General features: G+C 38.9%; 1 protein-coding gene across 8 annotated transcripts in view; it reads right to left on the bottom strand.

The window, feature by feature from the left end:
- Cntn3 (contactin 3) overlaps positions 1-21,445 on the bottom strand; it is a 471,390-nt gene that overhangs the window by 32,945 nt on the left and 417,000 nt on the right. For 6 of the 8 annotated variants that reach the window (XM_029562809.1, XM_029562808.1, XM_029562814.1 and 3 more), the window contains 6 exons: positions 11,884-12,004; positions 10,921-11,079; positions 10,666-10,815; positions 9,157-9,227; positions 5,438-5,672; positions 2,968-3,083 (listed from right to left, as the gene is read on the bottom strand). In XM_029562809.1, the coding sequence (XP_029418669.1) occupies positions 2,968-3,083; positions 5,438-5,672; positions 9,157-9,227; positions 10,666-10,815; positions 10,921-11,079; positions 11,884-12,004 (852 nt within the window). The remainder of the gene's footprint in view (positions 1-2,967; positions 3,084-5,437; positions 5,673-9,156; positions 9,228-10,665; positions 10,816-10,920; positions 11,080-11,883; positions 12,005-21,445) is intronic. The other 2 variants (XM_029562812.1, XM_008831596.2) reach the window with 1 other exon arrangement.

Raw genomic sequence — 21,445 nt, 5'->3', positions numbered from 1 at the left:
GATTGATGTGCATCTAAGTTCCCTGACTGAAAGAGTGTCAAATATATTAATTTATTTTCTTTAAGTAAATTTGGTATAACACTGAATCCTGTATCCTACAAAGCTCATGGGAATTTCAGTTTCCTATGGTCTCTACCCAAAGCTGTGACAAGGTAATTTTTTATGACATTTCATTTGACCCCTTAGTTGTAAAGTAGGTTGGGGCCAAGCTTGGTGAATGTGCATCCTTACAGAGTGTGGCAGAGGTGCTCCCTTCTATGGTCTTGCCATCGCCCTGGGCACTGTTAATATCAGAACTTTATTTTCACCAAGGTCCAATTTTTCTTCTCTGTCTTCCATGTTTGCTATTTCTTTCCCAGCGACCTCCAAGATACAGAGAATAGTCTACTAAATTTCTTAAACTATGAAAATAAACCTAGGAACTGAAAAGCAACTCCTTTAGTTAGTTTTCTACAAGTTTTCTGTGTTGATAGAAGAACACTTAGAACCATCTGTTTGAGAATATTTACTGGGGAAATTTGAGAAATTAATATCTGAAAGAGTCTTCATAGACATGGCTTCCAACTGGCTGCCTAATATGAGTTGTAAATTATGAAAAACACCTTACACTTGTTACCTTGTTCACAATTCTGGATGCAAAGAATTTATAAAACTGTCCACTCAGCCAGTAAGTGGGAAAATTAGGGTATGCTCTGAGGCTGTCATGAACCTCATTGCTTTATGTCTGTGCCCAGGCTTGCAGGGTGCATAGATTCCCTGTCAGGCACTCCCAGTTTTGTAACCACTAGGAAATGCTGGTAGCACCTAAATAGCTACATAATGCAATCAGCATACTCTTACACTCTACTTTTCCAGGCCACTTTTAAGGTGTTGACCATGTCATCTACGTGGTGCTTTATTCTCTTCATCCCCCACTTTCTTCAAGTGTGGGTGACTCTTGTTTCTGATTAGGTCTCTTATATCAAGAGATACTTATTAAAAATATATATTACCAAAAGGAATTACACATTTGTATTCAGTGGTTTTTGGCAGAGTTTAAGGAGACTATGTTTACTGATAAATCTAGTTAACTTTGGAGAAGTGGCTCACAATCTATATTTTGAGCATCACTGCTCTGGCCCTCTGCCCTTTCTCAACTTGACTTGTTAATATTTATTCGAGTAAAGGCTTGTTTGGTTACAAGGGATAGAAACACTAAAATACACAGGGAATTTAATGTGAAGATGGGCAAGGTGAAAAATAATACAGCTAGGCTTTGGGTAACGATCAAATGGATCCTTTATTTTGTTCTCTTTAAAATTCTATGAACCATTGTTTTCTTTATCCTTCTGGATGACCTGAGACCATGTCAGCTCCATCTCATCTTACCAGCATTGCTCAGCATGCCCGTGGTGTTAGCTTAGAAGCATGAACAAGGCTGTGAATCTGACACAGCACTTCATTAACTATAGTATCTACATTGCCTACATGAATAGGTGAAATAAGAATCTGACTCTCTTACAAGGACATTTTATAGATGAGATGCCTCTGACCTAGTAGCCTTCCCTGGGAAAATCACCTATGGTTGGAATGTAAAGTAGAGAGGAACATGACTTTATGGTGGTTAGCATGCTCATGTAAGGCTGCCAAAACCACAGTTACACCCACAAGAGTTTCCTAAGGAGATGGATATGGGCGGGGCTGAAATCACAGTAATATTCTAAATCTTAAAACTTTATTTTATCTTGCCAGTTCTTAGCTCCATTGCTCCTTATAAATAGTGGGCCTTCTTATCATTCAATGGCATGTGTAACCTGGTCCTATTGTGCCTTTTGGCAATCACCCTGCCTTACAGTGAGCCCTGCTTCTTTGCTCTTCTAACCAGTCATGCTCAGTCTGAAACATTTACATCTTTCATGGTTATTTAATTTTCCTTTAAATCCCTTGCTAAGCTTTTCAACCCTTTTAACATGGAGTCTCTTCTCACACACTGAAGCATTCCTTGACCTGGTAACTTATTCTAATTTCTCTCTCTCTCTCTCTCTCTCTCTCTCTCTCTCTCTCTTTCTTGCGTGTGCATGCGCATGCTCTCCTTATTGATCTTAAGGTATTGTCTCTTTAAATAGTCCATCTTACCTCACCAACCACTGGAAATGAGACTTAGGTTACAGAGAGCTGACTTCTCTAGAATCTAGAATGGAGCCTCACACTGTAACAAGGGCACCAAAAAGTAAGAAAAAAAAAAAAGGAAGAATATGATTTCTTGCAGAATAACCACAGTACAAACATGGTACTGAAGTTCAATCTCACCCTTAATTTTAGTGAACCCGTGTAAAAGATTTGCAACACACGATTCATTACTTTCCTTCATAGTTAATGTTTGATTTTTCTCCTTCCAATTAGTTATTTTCATGCACCTCGCTGAGTTAAGCATGTATCCAGTGATGATCAGGTGGAACAACTTGCTTGCTTGTAAGTAAGTTTCAATTAAGATGGAATTTGCCTACAATGTCCATCTTAGTTAGCTTCTTTTTACCTGTGACAAACCACTCAGACCAATCACAACTTGGGGAGGAAAAGATTTATTTTACCTTCAGCTTGTATCACAGTCCTTCATCAAGGGAAACCAGGGCAGGAGCTCAAGCAGGAATTGAAGCATAGCCCATGGAGGAGTACTGCTTACTGACTTGCTCCTCTGGCCTGTGCTCAGCCTGCTTTCTTATACAATGCAGGACCACCTGCCCAGGAGTCGCAGCACCCTCATTGAGCTGGGCCCTCCATATTACTCAACAATCAAGAAAATGCCCCAGAGACATAGCCACAGGTCAATCCAATAGAGGAAATTCCTCAGTTGAGGGTCCCTCTACCCAGATGTGTCAAGTCAACCACTAAAGCTATCCAGCACAATGTATTATTAACAGTTTGAAATGAAAGGAGATGAAGAAGCAAGACAACATATAAACGGGAGTTAATTTTTAAAGGTATTACCTCATAGCCAAGTAAATGTCCATTGCTCAACTTCCAGGGAATTGTGTTCCATGAAACTTCAATTTCTGAGGAAGACAGGCTATGGGCAGAGATTTGAGATGGGGCTACTGTAGGCTCTGTTTAGAAATAGAAATTGAGATAGAATAATTTTGGTCATTAATTGACAGAACATTTGAAATTCTGTTTGAATTTTTAAATTTAATTTTGATATAGAGTCTTGCCAAGTAGCTCTGGCTGTCTGGTACTTTCTATATAGCCCAGGTTGCTTTGAACTCACCCTGCATCAGCTACTAGAGAACTAGAATGATAATATACAACTAGAACTCTTAGATTAAAAATATTTGCATGTGAAAATCTTACACTATTCAGTAAAATATTAGCCATGTACCATGTCTTGAAAAAATAGTCAGTATTTAAAAAAAAAGAGATGACATCATAGTTATTATTCTTCTCTTGGACTGATTTCTTGGTATCTTCCTTTCTTCCATCTTTCCTTTTGCTCTCTGTCCTGTCTTTCCTTTCTTTTCCTTTCATTCTGCACTGGCTTCATCTTTTAAGACCTGGTTCCTGGCAGAATTATTTCTGCATGCATCCATTTCTGTATTAAATAATCCTTTCCTTGGCTATGGTTAACTGATGGTGAATTAGAATCTGAATTTAAGGATGGGCCCAGGAGGTATTCTATTCTGAGACTCTCAAGGATGGTGTGGGAAAACCGGGAGAACACAAAGTCAGCAAATTCAGCAATCTAGAGAATCAGATCATTTTTGAGTCCCAGAGGTTCTGCCAATTATTGTTCTTCATGAGGTGTACTGATCAGAGATTTTTTTTTTTCTTTCTCATTGAGATACCCTGGCCTTTTTCTAGTACATGTCTCACTTTTTCCTTAGGTAAGCCAAACTTCTTTATGTTGTTTGAAAAGAAAGCCCCTCGAACAAGTCCAAAGCGGGAACAGGAAAATAACAGGAGAGGGATGTGAGTGAGGCAAGAATGAGCTAAAAGCAGTGGCTTTCTCACCCTTCTACCACCAATACTCATCTCTTAGATGCGTGTTATGCAGTGTTAATAACTCCCTGTTCAACTCTCGTTGTTTCCCAAAACCCTGGTCTGCCCTTATAATTCTAGTAGTTTCTGGAAATTTGGTCTGGCTACAAACAGAAAGCTCTTTCTTTTGCAAAGACTTATAACAACTGTTTTTATCCCTCTCCAGCTTAACGGAAAATTAAAAGATAAGACTAGAGGTGGGGAATCTCAGTAAAACAGATTGCCAGCTGTGAACTGCAGTTTGAAATTTATACCAGGTCTGAAATGTAGAGAAGAAACTATGATATTAGGACATCTTGTTTCATATATTGAAAATGGTTTAGGCCAAATGGCCCTGGTTGAATATATTGGCTCTACCATTTATTAAATAGATCTTGGCAAATTTATTCATGTCTTTCATCAAGTGTTCATTTTCTCATTTGTAAAGGGAGAACAATAATTGATCCTATGCTTTAACCGTCATCTGAAAATTCAAATTAGGTGACGCCTGGAAGATGGTGCGTACTCCCTACCACGGTAATTTCTGCCTTTGCTATGATGTACAACTAGACAAAAGGGTTAATATTCAGTTATTGTTCCTCTATCAGTGGTAAACATTTTTCAATTCACTTAACCTTTTATTTTCAAAAGAGGCCTTGAGAGAAAAAGATATCTCAAAGTCATTAAAATATTTTATTCATTTTTATTTTTTGTGTATGAGTGTTTTGTCTATATGTATGTAAGTGGACCACCTGCACGCAGTGCCCACAGAGACCAGAAGAGGATGTTGGATTTCCTGGAGCTGGAGTTACAGACAGTTGTGAGCTGCATGTGGGTGCTGGGAACCACCCCAGTTTCTCTCCTGGAGCAGCAAGTTCTCTTAACCCCTGAGTCATCTTTCCAGCCAAACCCCCACTGTAAAAAAAACAAACAAACATTGTATTGTCTCAATATCTTGAAAAGGTGCAAAGGAAGGGCAGTGAAACTGAACAGGTTCGGAGTGAACAATGTGTCCAATGGTTGTCCAATCATCCTTCAAAGATATATACTCCACATCTCCTGAATGTCACTCTTGGTTCTCATCATCCATCATGCCCCTGTCCTTTTCTCGGGCCACAGAAACCACTATAAAGATCTGTCTTAGGGTGGATTGAAGGGGCTGTTTAATTTTGAAGGTGACACTGTCCCATGTTTCACAAGCTAAAACTCAGGATGTGTGTCTCGTGAACAGTTTTAAGTGATCATTATACTCTATAACTATCCATTGAGTCTTACATTTCTAGTTAGTTATGATTGATCTTTATGGCTTGCATTGGGAATCTAGAGCTTTAACAATTATTCTTTTGAATAAAATTTTATCTGAGGTCACATAGAATTTTAAAGATTTTTTTTTTGAACACAATGCACTGACAAAATTAGAACCAATGCCTAAGAATGTTTTCCATACCTTCTTCTGCAGAGAACACTGTTGTCACGGGGCTAAATGGCCCCTCACCTTTGTTATTATAAACACCCACTTTGACTTCATATGGTGAAAATGGCATGATGCTTTCATTCCTAAAGACATATCTTGGGCTATCAGGAGATGTCACCACTGTCTGGATCCAGGTAGTTACCCCAAGAGGGCGGAAAGCAACCACGTACCCAAAACCTCCACCGTTCTGTAGTTCTTCGGGGACTGGCTACAAAGAAAAAAATACATGAGATTGTTTTAACACATAAGGGCAGGGCAAAAGTGAATGGAGTTATCATTTGTAGTCTTTTGTAAGTCATCAAATAATGATCTTCAAAGAATTTAGTAGACAGATTTTAAAAAGGAGAAAAGCACCCATGAGGCTGTCAGGTGAGATACTTTTAAACAGACACAGGGCACTCACTCAGAGGCATCCGGATAATGAACTTGAATGTTCTGTGATTATTTGGATATCAGAACATTGTAGGGCTCAAGTTTGAGTTTCTGGTAACACATACTTTCTTTGAAATACATATGTTATTTTAAGACAAATAAAAAAGATCAAATCACTAATGTTGATTTTACAGAAAGAAATCATACCTGGATGTTATGACTCAGTACAAAAAAGTAAAGAGAAAAAGGACGTGAATACAATGTACTAAACTCAAAGTTGCATGTAATGAGAGCAAAAATTCTATTTAAAATCCATCATGAGATAACGGCTTTTTATACGTTTAGCAACATCTCCAAATAAGACAAATAATTTTAGCACTAGTGCCTTTTTAACTTTACAACATGCTAGTTGTATTTTTCTTAATGGGACATGAAATGAAGCTAGGAGAATGGCCAGAAATAAAGCAGAAAGTCAAGCACACAGTGGGCTGTGTGACAGCAGTGGGACACAGGGCTGCATGGAAAATTAAGATCACACAGCAAGAGTTTACCTAGGAGTGCTTGATACTCATTCGTGTGTTTAACAGTCAAGTGATTTTTGAGAAAACTGCTTTTGATCTATGCGCCTTAGTATTTATTTTATCTATAAAATAAGAATGGAAAGAACACAGTATGTACAAATGATTTGAAAATTAATTAGCACTGAAGGAAGATCCAAAAGCATTAGTTACTAGTGGTACTATTGGTTGTGGCAACAGCAACAGGAGAAACAGCAACAGAAGAAACAGTGATCTGAGAAGCAGTGACAGGAGGAACAGTCCCAGAATCACCACTAGGATCAATCCTAGCAGCAGCAACACCACCACCACCACCACCAGTAACACCATCTGCACAACACAAGCAGCAGCAGCACCAGGACAACCAGAATTATGAGCACAATTACAATTACTACCAGAAACACCAAAACCAACACCAAAACCAACACCATGACTACCTGTAAGAGTGTTGCCAACAGCTTAACAATATCACCAGCAGTATCACCTGTACCAGTAGCACCATCAATACCTGAATCATTAGAAGCACCAGTATCTATGCTACCGGCTATGATATAACCACCATCAGCACCAGCATCACCATCAGTACTGGAATCATTCACCAGCATCAAAGTTACCAACTATACTATAACCATCATCACCATCAGCATCCCCATCAGCACTAGTGTCCAGCTGTAGCAGGGGCAGCATCAGTACTAGAACCATTAGGATAACCAGTATCTATGCTACCAGCTATACTATAATCACCAGTGGTACCAGAAAAAACACAACTCACACAAATACTATTAGTGCCTCTACTACTTACTATGCCACTAGCTCTATCACCAATGCCAGTGCTCCCAGCACTACAAGGATGAGTACCCTAAGAAGTACTAATACTGTCATTACCACTCTTAGCATCACCAACAGTACTAGCAGTACTACTACCAACACTAGCACTGTCAGCACCATCAGCAGTATTATCATTACCATCAAGAACAGCTCCATCACACCAGCACCAACAGCACCAATGCTGCCACCAGTTTAATCAGAATAAAATCCAGCACCAGCACCATCAGGGCCATCAGCATTAGCACCAGTACCACCACCATTCATATTATTAACAAAACCAACAGTAGCAGAACCATCACCTGTGCCACTAGAGGCACCACTAGTGCCATGAGTACCATCAGCAGGACCGGTACCACTAGAAGCAACACCATCATAACCAATATCACTACCAAGAGTATAACTGCCAGCAGTAATATCATTTGAACCAGTCCCAGAATCATAACCACAAGTACTACCAGCAGCAAATCCACTAGACTAGAACTAGGACCATCAGTGTTAGCACAACTGCTAGTAGTCCAATATCTCAGCACTATCCATACCAGCACCAGAACTAATATCACCACCACCAGCAGCATTGCCACTAGTGCTACCATAAACACCCGCACCACTAGGACTAGCAGGACTAAGGTGACCAGCAATATTACCAGTGCTATCACTGGCACTAACACCACCAGGGTCATCAACACCAGAGCCACCAGAGGATCATGACTAACACAGTGCAACTGCCAGCATTACCATAAATACCACCAATACTGCCACCACTTTCACCATCAACACCACCACCAGTACCATCAACACTACCAATACCACCACCCCATACCACCAATACCACTAGCACTACTACCAGCAATATTACCACCATTGCCACTACCATCGCCGCCATCCATACCATCAGCAGCCCCATACCACCAATACCACCACCAGCATTATCAACACTCCCACTATTTCCACCAATACTACCACCCAAACCACCACTGCAACCATCAACACCACCACCAGTACCACCATTGTCACCAATACCAATATCCATAACACTAGCACTACCATCAATATCACCACTAACACCATCAACACTATCACCATTGCCACCAATACCACCACCTATACCACCAGCACTACCCACAGCTACCATCAATACCACCAGCAGCACTATTACTAGTGAAACCACGACACCTGTACCACCATCAGTATGACCAGTGCTATCGGTATCACCAATACCAACAGCACCATCAGCACAAAGAGGACCATCACTATCAACATCAGCACCAGCGCCTCAGTGGCATCACCAGTGCCAGTGCCACCAGAGTCACTAAGATAGGCACTAGCACCAGTCGTAACACCGTCATCAATGCGATCATCAGCATGGGTAGTAAGAATCACCAGGACCCTTAGAACCACCAGCACCATCAGAAACATCAGCCTGACTATCAACACCAACACCTTCGGAATCACCAGCACTGTCAGACGCATCAACACTAACAGAATCATCAGCATACTCAGAACCACCGGCACCCTCAGAACCACCGGCATCTTTAGAACCACCATGCAATCAGAACCATCAGCAGCAGGTTTAACAGCACCGGCACCACCAGCACTAGTACCAGCATCAGCACCATTAGAATCGGAAGAAGAACCCCTGGCCATCACCACCAGCTTTACTGCCAGCAGCACCAGCACCCTCCAGTGCTACCACCATTGGCATCCCTAGGAATACTTCTCCCAGCACTAACACCACCAGTACCAACATTACCCAAACCAGCACTGATACCAACACTAGCCACCAGCACTGCCAGCATCTGTCCCAACACCAGCACTGTAAATGTGAGCACCATCAGTTCCAGCATCAGCAGCACCAGCAGCAGTGCTAGCCAGGAGGCTGTGATTACTGTGTGAAGAGTGACACCCAGATGAGAAAGAGGTTGCCCAGACACTTACATCCCAGGTTATTACTAGTTCAGACCGGCTTCCACCTCCTCCACTGACTTCAGAAGGTGGCACTTCTGGAACTGTGTGGGTCAGAGACACAGAGATGAAACCCTATTTTTATATAGTAATATCTGAAAGAAGATTCATTTACTTATTTTTAATATCTAAAACAGTTGAATTGTGGACACATTATAGATACATTATACATATGTATATATACATTTTATATATCTTTAATAAGGTCAAAAATTATATTTTCATGAATTTATGGAAAATTTAGGTTTGGTAAAGTCTTCAGATTACATTATTTGTATAAAATCATAAATGATTCAGAAATCTCCCAAGCAGTAAGAAAAAAAAAATAACCCAAATGAAAGCTACTTTGTAACTGGGGTGACAGAAAAATGATTCCTAGGGATGGTAGAAAAATCATTCTACCATGAACTCTTCTGAGTCAAGAAGGAAAGTCTCAGAATGATAAATGCTTTCAGTAAGAGCCACATGGACTGGAACCCTCAGGTCCTACTAGGAGCTGTTCTTTATGAGTCTCACACAGCCATCAGTTATCTATTCATGCAGAGAACATTTTGGTTTCTAAACCCTAAGATGAAACATTCTAGAATATAAATTCTGCAGAGGGCCTCTGTCATGTTCACAGATGTATTTGCTAGGTGCACAGTGGATGCTCCCTAAATACACATTGTGTCAACAAGTGAAAAGAACAGCTAGGCAGGCATGGTTCTCTTTTCTTACATCTGACGTAAATGTTAGGTGTACTGTCCAGACTGAAATACATTATTAAAATTGTGGAAATGTATGCCATGCCTCTCAATTTGGCTTCATTCCTAAAGTGATATGTTTGCTCTATTTCAAACTTCATTTTAATTACTATGAATTAATATTACCGATTCTGGAAAGGAAGACATTATGTTCTCTCTATGAAGAGATGCCAGGATACTTTCTAGTTTGAGTTTTGAAGTTAGCATATTTTTTAAAATGATGAACATAGGTTTCTAGTTTATATTAACAGCTGCTGCAGGTGCATTCATAACAACGATTCTTCCTTAATTTAACCCCTGAGGGGCCAAAATATACTATTCATCAATTGCTTAAGCACCTTTGCTGAGCTTGGTGACAGAATAAGTTTTTCTAGTAGCAGAGCTCCTAGGGTCATTATTACACAATTTGCCAATGCTTGTTATAAATGAAAACAGCATTTCCCCTGCTAATGGGTAACTATGTCAGATAGTAATTATAACCTTAAGTGACAAAAACATATTCACTCAGCTTACACTAGTGATCATTTACAATGGACTGGACTCTTGGAAATGTCACACTGCATCAAAATCACATGTGTTTCTTTTGACAAATGCCTTATGGTGAATTCTATTAGAAAGGTCAGATTATTGTTGACAATGGATTATTGAAATAGTTCTGCTGGCCAGGATACCGGAGTTAGTAGAAATGTACACCTGAGTAACTCTATTAACACATAACTTAGAAAACAAAAGCACTAACCTGCCTCTTCAGTCCTTACTTTTTCTGAGGGTAAACTGGGTTCTCCACCTCCAATTTTGTTACTGGCCACAACTCGAAATTCGTACTCCACCCATGGGTTTAACTCGACTACAGTGGCTGTGTGTGTCATGCCATCAATAGCCTCAGGTACTACAAAAGGAAGGTTTGGAAGGTATGGGTCTGCATACTCTTGGACTCACTTTAAATGCATTACTGCAATAAGCTGATGCCATCTGCTTCCCTCTGTCCCTTTACCTGTTGTGACAGTTTGCCAGCCTACAGAGAAAGGTGTCCTAGCCTGGATTGCATAGGATATCACGGGGCTGTGGTTGTCTGCACCTTCTTTCCAAGAAAGCTGAGCTGTTGTGTCTGTGATTTCATCTACCTTCACATTTTCAGGAGGTCCTGGTGAACCTAAGGAAGGCAAGAAATGCAAACATTGGGCAGCAATTCCACAAATGCCATCTTCTACTAAAGTGAAGAACATCACACGATCACTTCAATACCTCCAACTGATCCCACTTTCAAGAGCACTTAAAGGAAGAGGGCATTTATCTGGCAATAAAACTACTACTTTTCCACGTTTCCATTGTTAGATCTTAAATCTGGAGAGGAGGCAGTAATTTATAATACTATAATGACTGCAGGTGACACCTACTTTGTAAGGCTCTATTCAGCAGTATTCCTGTACCTTTCCTAAATCTGTGTCCTGTGATTTGAATGGGATGCTTTTCTCTGAAATTCACGGGTGCAGCTCTGAGACTTTCAGCTTGCTACCTCAAGGCGTTCTATTCTGTCATGTGATGTGGGCATTATTTCAGCCTGGTAGCAAATCTGCACTCTAGACAACAGCTTAGGTTGGTAAATTATCTCACCATTCTGAACAATATCAGTTCTTTTGGAGGCAGAAACACACATAGCATATTCTCTCTCATATTAAATACATTTGCTGAATTAATGACATGCCCCCAAACACATCATCTTGGAGGGTGCCATGGAACGCCAGTTACCAAGAGAGCTTTGTGAAGGCCAAGCTTGGGGTTTCTATTTCTTTGAATCAGCCATCCTTATTGTCATATTCTCAGGCACATGGGTGCCAGGATCACATCTACTCTCTGACTTGTGTTCTTGTATATTATCTCAGCATAGATTCCCTTCAGTAAGGAATCCTCAGGTATGACATGAATCTAGAAAATGCAAAGAGGGTTTAACACTTGCCTCTCACTATGAGCTCTGCTGCAGACGAAACACTGTCCACCCCTGACTGCACCATACACACATACTTTCCACTGTGTTTTAGCTGAATATTTCTGATCATTAAATCACCAGATGAACTCTGCTGGGAAAACAGGTAATGAACACATCATTATTTTTAAAGAACATAAAGGACCTTGAAGGCTATAGCCAACAACAATATTGCTATGCAATCTGCTCTTAGAGATACCACCAAGGTGGTAACTAGTCAGGAGATTGCCATCAGAGGATGCATGAAAGCAAAGACAAGTTCAAAACCACACATGATGGCATACAAATATTTCTATAGGCTAATCAACCACTGCATTTCCCTTGGGGAAGTCTGGTTTCAAAAATAAATGAGGGCAGAGATGACAGGGTCAGAGTCTATCTACTTCGGCCAGGCAACACTTCTTTTTTTATCTACTACTTAGCACCAGCTTAGCCTTCTTCTGGTTCCAACCACACTGCAATTTTCTGCCTGAGAAGAGGAGGAAGCATTGTATAACAAGTGGAAGACAAATATAGCATGGCAGGGGAATTACCATAGTTAAAGCACTTTCCTCTTTTCTCAACACATTGGCACTTAAAAAGACTCAAGCCATCTAATCCCTTAAAAAAGCTGTAGAATTTAGAGACAGGAAATACAAACTCTTAAAAAAGAAATTAGAACACTTTAAACCTTACAGACAATAGTTATCCATAAAGACAATCTTTGGCACCCTTCTATCAATTAATGGAACAAATGTATATCTAAAATATTTTTTATTTTTATTTTTGTATGTACGAATGTATCATCTGCATGTGTGTAAATGCACCTGTGTTGTGCAATGCCTATGGAGGTTAGAAGAGGGTGTCTGATTCTCTGGAACTGGAGTTATGAATGGCTCTTAGCTGCCATGTGGGTACTAGGAATTGAACCCGGGTCCTCTGCAAGAATAGCCAGTACTCTTAACTGCTGAGCCATATCTCAAGTCCCACAAATGTATATCTAAATGCTCAACATTAAACAGTTCTTGTCTAAAGAGAACATAATAACACACTAATAAAATGACAAATGGCACGTCAGTTTCCAGCATTGCTGAAAATCATCATCACAATAAGGAAATCTGGAAAGTAAAGCCCCTTGAAAATGATTGCCCCTTTATATCTAGCCTGGGAGGAATAAGCAGTGTTTATCTTACGAATTAAAAGGATGGTTTTACCCTTGAATTTGTCGCAAGATGGTTTCTACTATCTGAATTTTAGGTCATTTCCTAAAATCATATTCAGGGTAATATCTTAAATATTGTTCCCTAACTTTATCATTGTTAATGGACTGCGTATTCCCTACTGGTTGGATCATACGGCTTTAGATGAGATTTCTTGAGTGCTGGGAGAAGCAGCTGTGGGGTGATTGATGGTTATAATTAAATGATAATCCAGAAACTGCTAAATTGGCACATTTTACTTCCATTGAGTTGAGCCTCTTACTTTCACTCCCTCCATCTCTTTCTTCTTGGGGTTATTTAGACATTTATCCCCAAGACAAAACCTTTACAGCTTCCTGACCTGTACAAACTGCAGGTTTGATGAGCTTCACATACTTAGGAGGATGATCATCCTTTCCATAGAAATCTTTTCAGGAAAAGCTGTTACTGTCAAATACCATCAAGGCACTGGGTGAGCCCTTTATTCCTTTCTACCTTTATTGGCTTATTTGAAAGCAGTTGGGTTGAAGAGAATTTTAGCCTTTTCCTAATTGCTTAGACAACTGAATGTATCCTTTAGGTACACTGGCTACCTTCATTTTTTGAAGGAGTAAGGAAGAACTTGGTGTTCGGACTTCTGACGACTGTTGGTCCTGATGACTAAAGAAAGTGAAATAGCTTAGCTGGATCATAAAACAAAACAAAGCAAAACAAAACCAATTTTTTTTCCCTGAAGAAATGCAGTCAGTATCTTCACATAGGTGGAACTGGTAGAGGAAAGGTGTCAGGGGCTCCCCCCAAGCCCATGTGATCCCTGAGGAACAGATTCTCAAATGACCCTAGGAGTAATAATAAATTGGTTTATCTGGGCTAACTGCATTGTCTTAAACACCCAAAAGGAAAGTATAAGCAAAGATTAAAGAAATCAATATCATTCTTTAAGAGTCCATGTGTATAGCTAAAGGCTACATAACAAGAAACAATGCCAGACAGGAGATACCTTCCTTTGAGTTGTTGGCCAGGGTGGCCCAAGAGACTCCTAAACAGTAACTCAGCATAGAATTGGAAAAATGCATAACAGATCCCAATCTTATCTAAAGGAATGTTGGCAACTGATTGCTGCTAGATGAGGAAGAGCTGATCTTCCTAAAACAAGGAACTCTAGATAGGCTGACTAGATTTGGCAGATGGACAAGCACTGGAGAATGGCTGGGGGCACTAACAACACAGTGGACATTAACAGGGATGACAGTATATGAGCTCCAGTGGGGGGTGAGAGGGCATGGGAGGGTGTCACTTGGGATGTGGGTATATAGATGAATAAGATTGGGATGTTCTATATGAAATGCACATACACAAAAAAATCAATGAATTTTAAAAAATGAGTTATATTTGAGGAAGAAGCATAAAAACTTGCTTTATGTTAATTAGTAGAAGTGAAAAACATTATCACTGAAATCTTCCCGATGACTTTATATCCGTGCTCAGGTGCCAAGGATCTCAGAAAGTAACTGACTGTGACTAGTAATAATCAGATATAGATTAAAGACGCAGGTACAAACATCTCTTAGTTGCATTAAAAATGAATTTTTCCATATGAAACAGCATATTTTAATAATGAAATGGAGATCTTTGTAAAGGTTAAAAACTCATTCAATTTTATGTCTTATAGGGTTTATACTGAGTACAATATTGTATAACTGTATTAATTGAACTGTAAACTTAAAAATTTATAGCCAATTTTGAAAGAGATGCATCTTAGCTTTGGATGCTCTTGACTTAACTATCACAGGAAAGAATTTGAAGTTGAATAGTGTGAAGTAGAGTTGGATTTTATTAAAAATTATTTTTAAGAGTTATTTGCTTTTATTTTATATGTATGACTGTTTGCATGCATATATATATGTGCACCACATGTGTGTCTATTTCCAGAGAAGGCTGGAAGAGGGCATCAGATTCCCTGGAACTGGAGATGGTTGTTAGCCACCATGTGGGTGCTGGGAACTGAACCTGTCCTCTGCAAGAGCAGCCAGTGCTCTTAGCTACAGAGCCATCTCTCCAGTCCTTAAAATTTTTGATAATTTTGTTGTACAGATGGAACAACATGTTGCTAAGACATGTAGAAATGGAAGCCATTGATTAGTTTTTCTCAGGACCTGCATAGAATGAGTGGAGGAATACATAACTGAAAGACAAAATTTTACAAAAATTAATGTTTATTTTTTTGTCTATTTCAGTGAGATATATTTGTTCCACTCGAATGCTTTGTCTCCTACCCTGTTGACTTTTAACAGATCACTAGAGAGAGGGAGATTATCTTTCGCAAAACTGCATACAGTACTGGTAATTTTAGATTCACGGAAGGACAGTTTTGTCTAACACATGGTCCCTGCTTTCTAGGACATAAACTCAAACCACGGTTACAAAGTAGCCACCTATGAAAAAATATGATTATGAATAAGAAAGTATAGAATATGTGAAATAAAACCACATGCACAGAAAAATTCAATTCCTCTGAAGATATGGGCCAAGAACTCATTCTATTGCTGTTGGGATGACAAATCTATACAACTTCTTCTTAACTTTTTGCAAATATTAACTGCAAATTATATGTGTGATTTATTTCCCATTAATTCCATTCCTTACCTTATGCCCTAAAGAAATGTATGGATGTATCTACCAAGGAAATTTGTTGTGAAAACAGAAACTTAATATCCATCACACTTAACTATGCAAATAAATTGTAGAATACCGACTTAATGAAACACTATCTGGTCATAAAATGAATGAATAATACACTCAGGTTGACATGGTTGTGTTTAAGAAACATAAAGCTTACATATCAGAGGGGAGGACAACACAATGCTAATCTTACCACACGGGAGGTCTAGATTGTGGTTCTCTCTGGAAGAACGCCAGCTGTTTGCTTTTGTTTGTTTTTCTAGAAGAAGGGATAGAACCTAGGGCCTCATGCCCACTAGGCAAGACTCTGCTGCTTAGCTTCATCCCTGGCAAATGCTATTTATTATTTTGAGAAAAGATCTTACCACATCACTCAGAATGGCCCTGAACTAGCAATCTTTTTGCCTCAGTGTGTGAAATAGCTGGGATTACAGTTCTGTAATACAGACCCAGTGAAAAATTAGAATGAAGAGCCACAAGGTAATCTGGGATGAAAGCCATGTTCTGTCTCTTAAGTTTAGTGCTGGTTATATGCATGTGTTCATTTTGTGAAAGGTAATTGGATTACAGTTTGGCAGAAAATAATGGCTATCAAAAGGCAGCTATGATTATGCATAATTATATTTCTAAGTGCTCAGCTTTTAATAAAACCATAGGTCAACACAGGCACACGGCAAGACTTTAATTCTTCATTCTAATTTCCCTCATAAGACTTAATGTTTAATAATAAAAATTCAAATCATGGTGCTAGTCACATATATTATGATTTCTTATCAATATGTAGTCATTTCTAGAGATGCCAAAGCCACACAAGCAATTCCCAAAGGTGCATTCACTTATTCAGAGTGATCGTCTCCTCAATCAATTTGACACTCGGAGAATATGGTTGTTGGTTCACTGATAATAGGAATCAGCTGGGAATGTTCAGAAAAACCCAAGAAAAATTAGTCAAAACAGAGAAAAGTTGAACTCCATAGACTATTTCTCAATATACCTGTCTATAAGTAAAATATTAAGGAATATTTAGAATCTTATCTGTTAGTCTCTAGGACAGGGATGTTCAATCTGAGTTCTGCAGGTGACATGAAGCACAGGATTACTGTGACTGAAGACCAACAAGAAACTGTAAACTCACTTAACACACTGTGGGATTATTTTCCTAAAGTATTAATTGCTAATTATGTTATACTTAAATATTAATTGTAATAATTTGACCACACAGTCCTGGACCATGGACTTGTAAGATGACAATGTCATGTTTCGGTGTCTAAAAAATCAACATACGCAGGCTCTTGCACCAACAGAAATTACATGTGCTTTGTGGTGACTTCATGAAGTAAACACAGTGATTAACAATATAGTTTTAACCTAGCATCACAAACAATGGGTTTTTAATGTATCTAGAAGACAGGTCAATGCTGTTATTTGATTATTTAGGGTGTTCCCTCACCTGGGCCCTGCCTCACACAACACACACAACACACTACTCCATGCTACATCAGAAGCTGAGAAGGGACAGGTCCCAAATCTTAATGTTTCATTTCCTTGTCAATTAATTTACACAAGAAATGTAAATTATAGCCCTTTATTTATTGCTTTTAATTACTGTATACCTTCTCCAACATCTTGAAACTAAACAGAACTGCCCAAATGAAAAATTACAGGTAAAAGAAGATTGTTAAATGGACAGACGACCACATTTTTGTACTGGTAGATAGTAAGATGCTCTGTCTAACATTTTAGAGAATCTCCGCAAATTTTCAAAACTGAAATTTGAAAAGGTATTATATGCAAAACTACGATGTGAATTTCAGTGTTTTTGAGGACTGTGGCAAAAAGAAAAAAAAGAATTGGAAACATATCTGTTCTTCTCAAAAGATATTTTAAATTGTAAAAGTTATGTCCTAGCATATTTGATAGCAAAAATTCAAAACTATTTATTGACAGTGACTTTCTTGCAATGTATAAAGTGCATAGTGGATACAATAGGCCCTTAAAAGGAGGATTTTAAAGAAATATTTTTAGTTAATTAATTAATTTATTTATTTATTGGCCTTTTTGAAACACGGTCTCCCTGTAGCTGCAGCTGGCTTGGATTCACTAATGGAAACCAGGCTGCTCTCGAACTCACAGATATCTGCCTGCCTCTGCTTCCCGAGCACTGGGATTAAAGGTATGTGTTACCACACCCGGCTATATATTATTTTTATCTTATGTGTATGAGTGTATTGCCTGCATATATGTGAGTGCACCCATGTCGTGCAGTGCCGCAGAGGTCAGAAGAGGGCTTTGGATTCCCGTGGAACTGGAGTTAAGGATGGTTTGTAGCTGCCATTTGGGTGCTGGGAACCGAACCCGGGTACCTCTACAAGAGCGGTCAGTGCTCTTAACTGCTGAGCCATCTCTCCAGACAAAAAGGAGGATATTTTTAAAATCAGTTTTTCCTCATGAGACTATAGCCAAGCAAAGTAAAAAAACTGGAAAATCCAAGGGAATTTCCGTTTCAAGAGTAATGCCCTGAATGTAAAAGGTTATGCTAGGCTAAGAGATAACAGTACCAAAGTGATAGATATGGCTCACCTTGCTATTTTTCTTAGTGTGAGTGATAAAAAATATAATGTTCCTGAAGAAATGGCTTTAAAAGATATAATCAAGTCAGAAGACTTAATATGAAGCAGGAAAACACATGTAAATTCAACTAAAATATCTTATTTATTTTTATTTTATGTGTATACATGTATGTAAGTGTACCCATGTCATGCAGTGCCTGCGGAGGTCAAAATAGTCTGTCAGATTCCTTGCAGCTGGAGTTGAGGATGGTTTTAAGCCACCATGTGGGTGCTGGGAATTGAACCCAGGCCTTCTGCAAGAGCAGCCAGTGCTCCTAAATACCGAGCCATCTCTCCAGCTTCTTAATTCAATTTTTTTGTTCATTGTCAACTTATCTGGTATAATTATGATGGTGTTCGAGGAATAGCAGGTAAAATTAATGGGAGACAACACAATTACTTTCTAAAACTCTTGTTGAATGAAGTATCATTGCATAGACATCATGAACATTTATGCACAAAAGCATCAGAAGTGGAAATGTCATGAAAATCGTCACCAAGATTGTGGATTTAATGAGTCAAGGCATTAATCACCAACTTCAGGAATTCCTTACAAAGTGTTGCTGTTGCCTATAGTGACATCATTTACTTTTGAGAAATAAGATGACTAAGTAGAGAATAAATGCTGAAAAGATTTATGATTTTTCTATATGCTAACATGATTTTTATAATGTGAAAACCAAAATTTATGCCAGAACTTGATGAAAATTGGCTGTTGGATTTTATATTCCAAGGTGAAAGTCAGTTTATCATTATAATGCTTCAAATCATAACAACATTCCTAATGAAGCTGAAATTAGAGCAGGCTCAAATTGAGGCAAACAATTTTATGCATTTTTACACTTTGGCTAAACCCGTACCTGTGAACAGCAAAAGATGTGTTGCCTTGTCTTTCAAATTTATAGAATAATTAGAAAACAGATTTCAAGATTTTGGGGAAAATAATATTTTGTTACATTTGCCACTCCATTTTAAGTTTACAAAATAAAAATTAGCTGCTGTATTTTCCTTTCTGAGTCTGGGTTACCTCACTCAGGATGACTTTCCTGTTCGATCCATTTAGCTATGTATTTAATAATTTTGTTCTTCATAACAAATAAATAATATTTCATTGTGTAAATGTACCACCTTTCATTATCTGTCATCAGTTCATGGGCATCCAGGTTGTTTCCATTACCTTACCATTGTGAACAGGGTGGCTGTGAACACGGGTGAACAGTTACTTCTCTAGTAATATATAGAGTCATTTGGGTATATTTCCAAGAGTTGTATGGCTGGATCATATGGTAGATCTATTTCTAGCTTTTTGAGGAATCTCTACACTGATTTCCATAGTGGCTGTACTGGTTTGCACTCCCAACAGCAGTGAATAAGCAGTTTTCCTTTCCCCACATCCTTGCCAGCACTTGTTATTTGGCTTTGTAGCTTAATCATTCTGACTATGGTAAAAAGAAATGTCAAACTGGTTTTAATTCACATTTCCCTCATGGCTAAAGATGTTGATCATTTTGAAAAGATTTCTTAGTCTTTGCATTTCATCTTTTGAGAACTCCCTGTTTACTTTCTTTGCCCCAATTTTTAATTGGGTTGTTTGTTTGTTTTAATGCTGTTTTTTAGTTCTATGTACATTCTAGATACTAACCCTGTTGTCTCTCATATGTGGATGTTACCTTTGAATCCTTTGATATGACTTTCAATTGGAAAATCCATAGATGTCAGGAAACTAGTAAATGGCCATGTGGCAGGGGTTTCATGGCTGGAGATAGAACACAGGGATATGAAGAGGAAAAATGCAGTAATGGAGTAGGAAGGGTTAAATGGGGTGGGGAATGGGAGGGTAGGGCAGAGCAGGGAGTATGGAGAGGGATAACTAACAGTAAAAGCCTTAGAACAAGTTGTGTAGAAACATACCACTATAGAAGCTTCTTAAATTATTTACATAGATATCATTAAAAGAGAATAAAAATAGTTATCCAGTAACAGGTGAACATTGCCCCTACTAGACACTATAGGCTAACAAAGAAATAGCCCAATGCCAAGGAAGGGTTCCATCTTTGAAGCTTCCCATAGACCCTCAAACAATACGGGCTATTGCCCCTGTGCTTGGTTACCTACCAGAGCTTCCTGGTAAGACCTGATTGCTGAAGACACTATATCCATGAGTTGTAGAACAAAAAGCAAAAATCAAGCTGGTACTGATTTCAAAGCTTCTTCTCTACTTGCTAGCTGTCACAGTGCTGGAAGGTGCTTTGTATGCTAACAGAAGATAGGGGTGATCATCAAACATGCCCAAGTATGAATTCTGGGAATTATAACAACAATTGGCCTGGAAAGATATTCCTACTGGTGTAATGGTGGTACAAATGTTTTTGCAGTAACCAATCATTTTGTGGTTGGATTTGAGGTGCACCTCACAAGATGAAGCCCATACTTGACACTGATATCAGGCCTAGGAACTTGTGGCTAGACAGAATAGAAGTCATAGAGGAGAGCCTATTAATATTATTCTACTAAATAGACATAATAGTAAACCAACCCCTAATGACACAGTGTTATACTCATAGATTAATGCTTCTCTCAACTCTCATCAGAGAAGCTTCACATGCACCATATGATTATTAATACAGAGACCCACGACTGTCCAAAGTACAGAGAATAAGATACTTCAGAGTGCTTATCACTGAATAGGACACCTATTCAAACTTCTGCCTGCCAAAGCTCAGGGATCATTGCAGAATATGGTGCAGAAAGATTGCAAGAGCCAGAGGTGGTAGATGATCACAAGGAAACAGTCTCCCAGACAGCATGTCAATTACTCACATGAACTCACAGCAGTGGTGACAGCATATACAAGTTCCATGTAAGCTTAAGTCGGACAAAATCCGAGCATAAGAGTGAAGAAGTTGATAGGAAACCCCAATCCTAGCTAAGGACCTATGGACAACCGATAGCTGCATAGAGGGAGAGAATCAGTCTTTTTAAAGAATGTGACTCTGGGTAGGTTAAGCAGACTCCAGTGGAGACACACACAGTTGGGGACAGAACTTTGACACAATAGGCATATAT

Source organism: Nannospalax galili, unplaced genomic scaffold (assembly GCF_000622305.1).
Source record: "Nannospalax galili isolate Female #2095 unplaced genomic scaffold, S.galili_v1.0 scaffold114, whole genome shotgun sequence".
In the NCBI taxonomy this organism is placed as follows: Eukaryota; Metazoa; Chordata; class Mammalia; order Rodentia; family Spalacidae; genus Nannospalax; species Nannospalax galili.
This window is presented reverse-complemented; position numbering and strand designations above follow the sequence as displayed.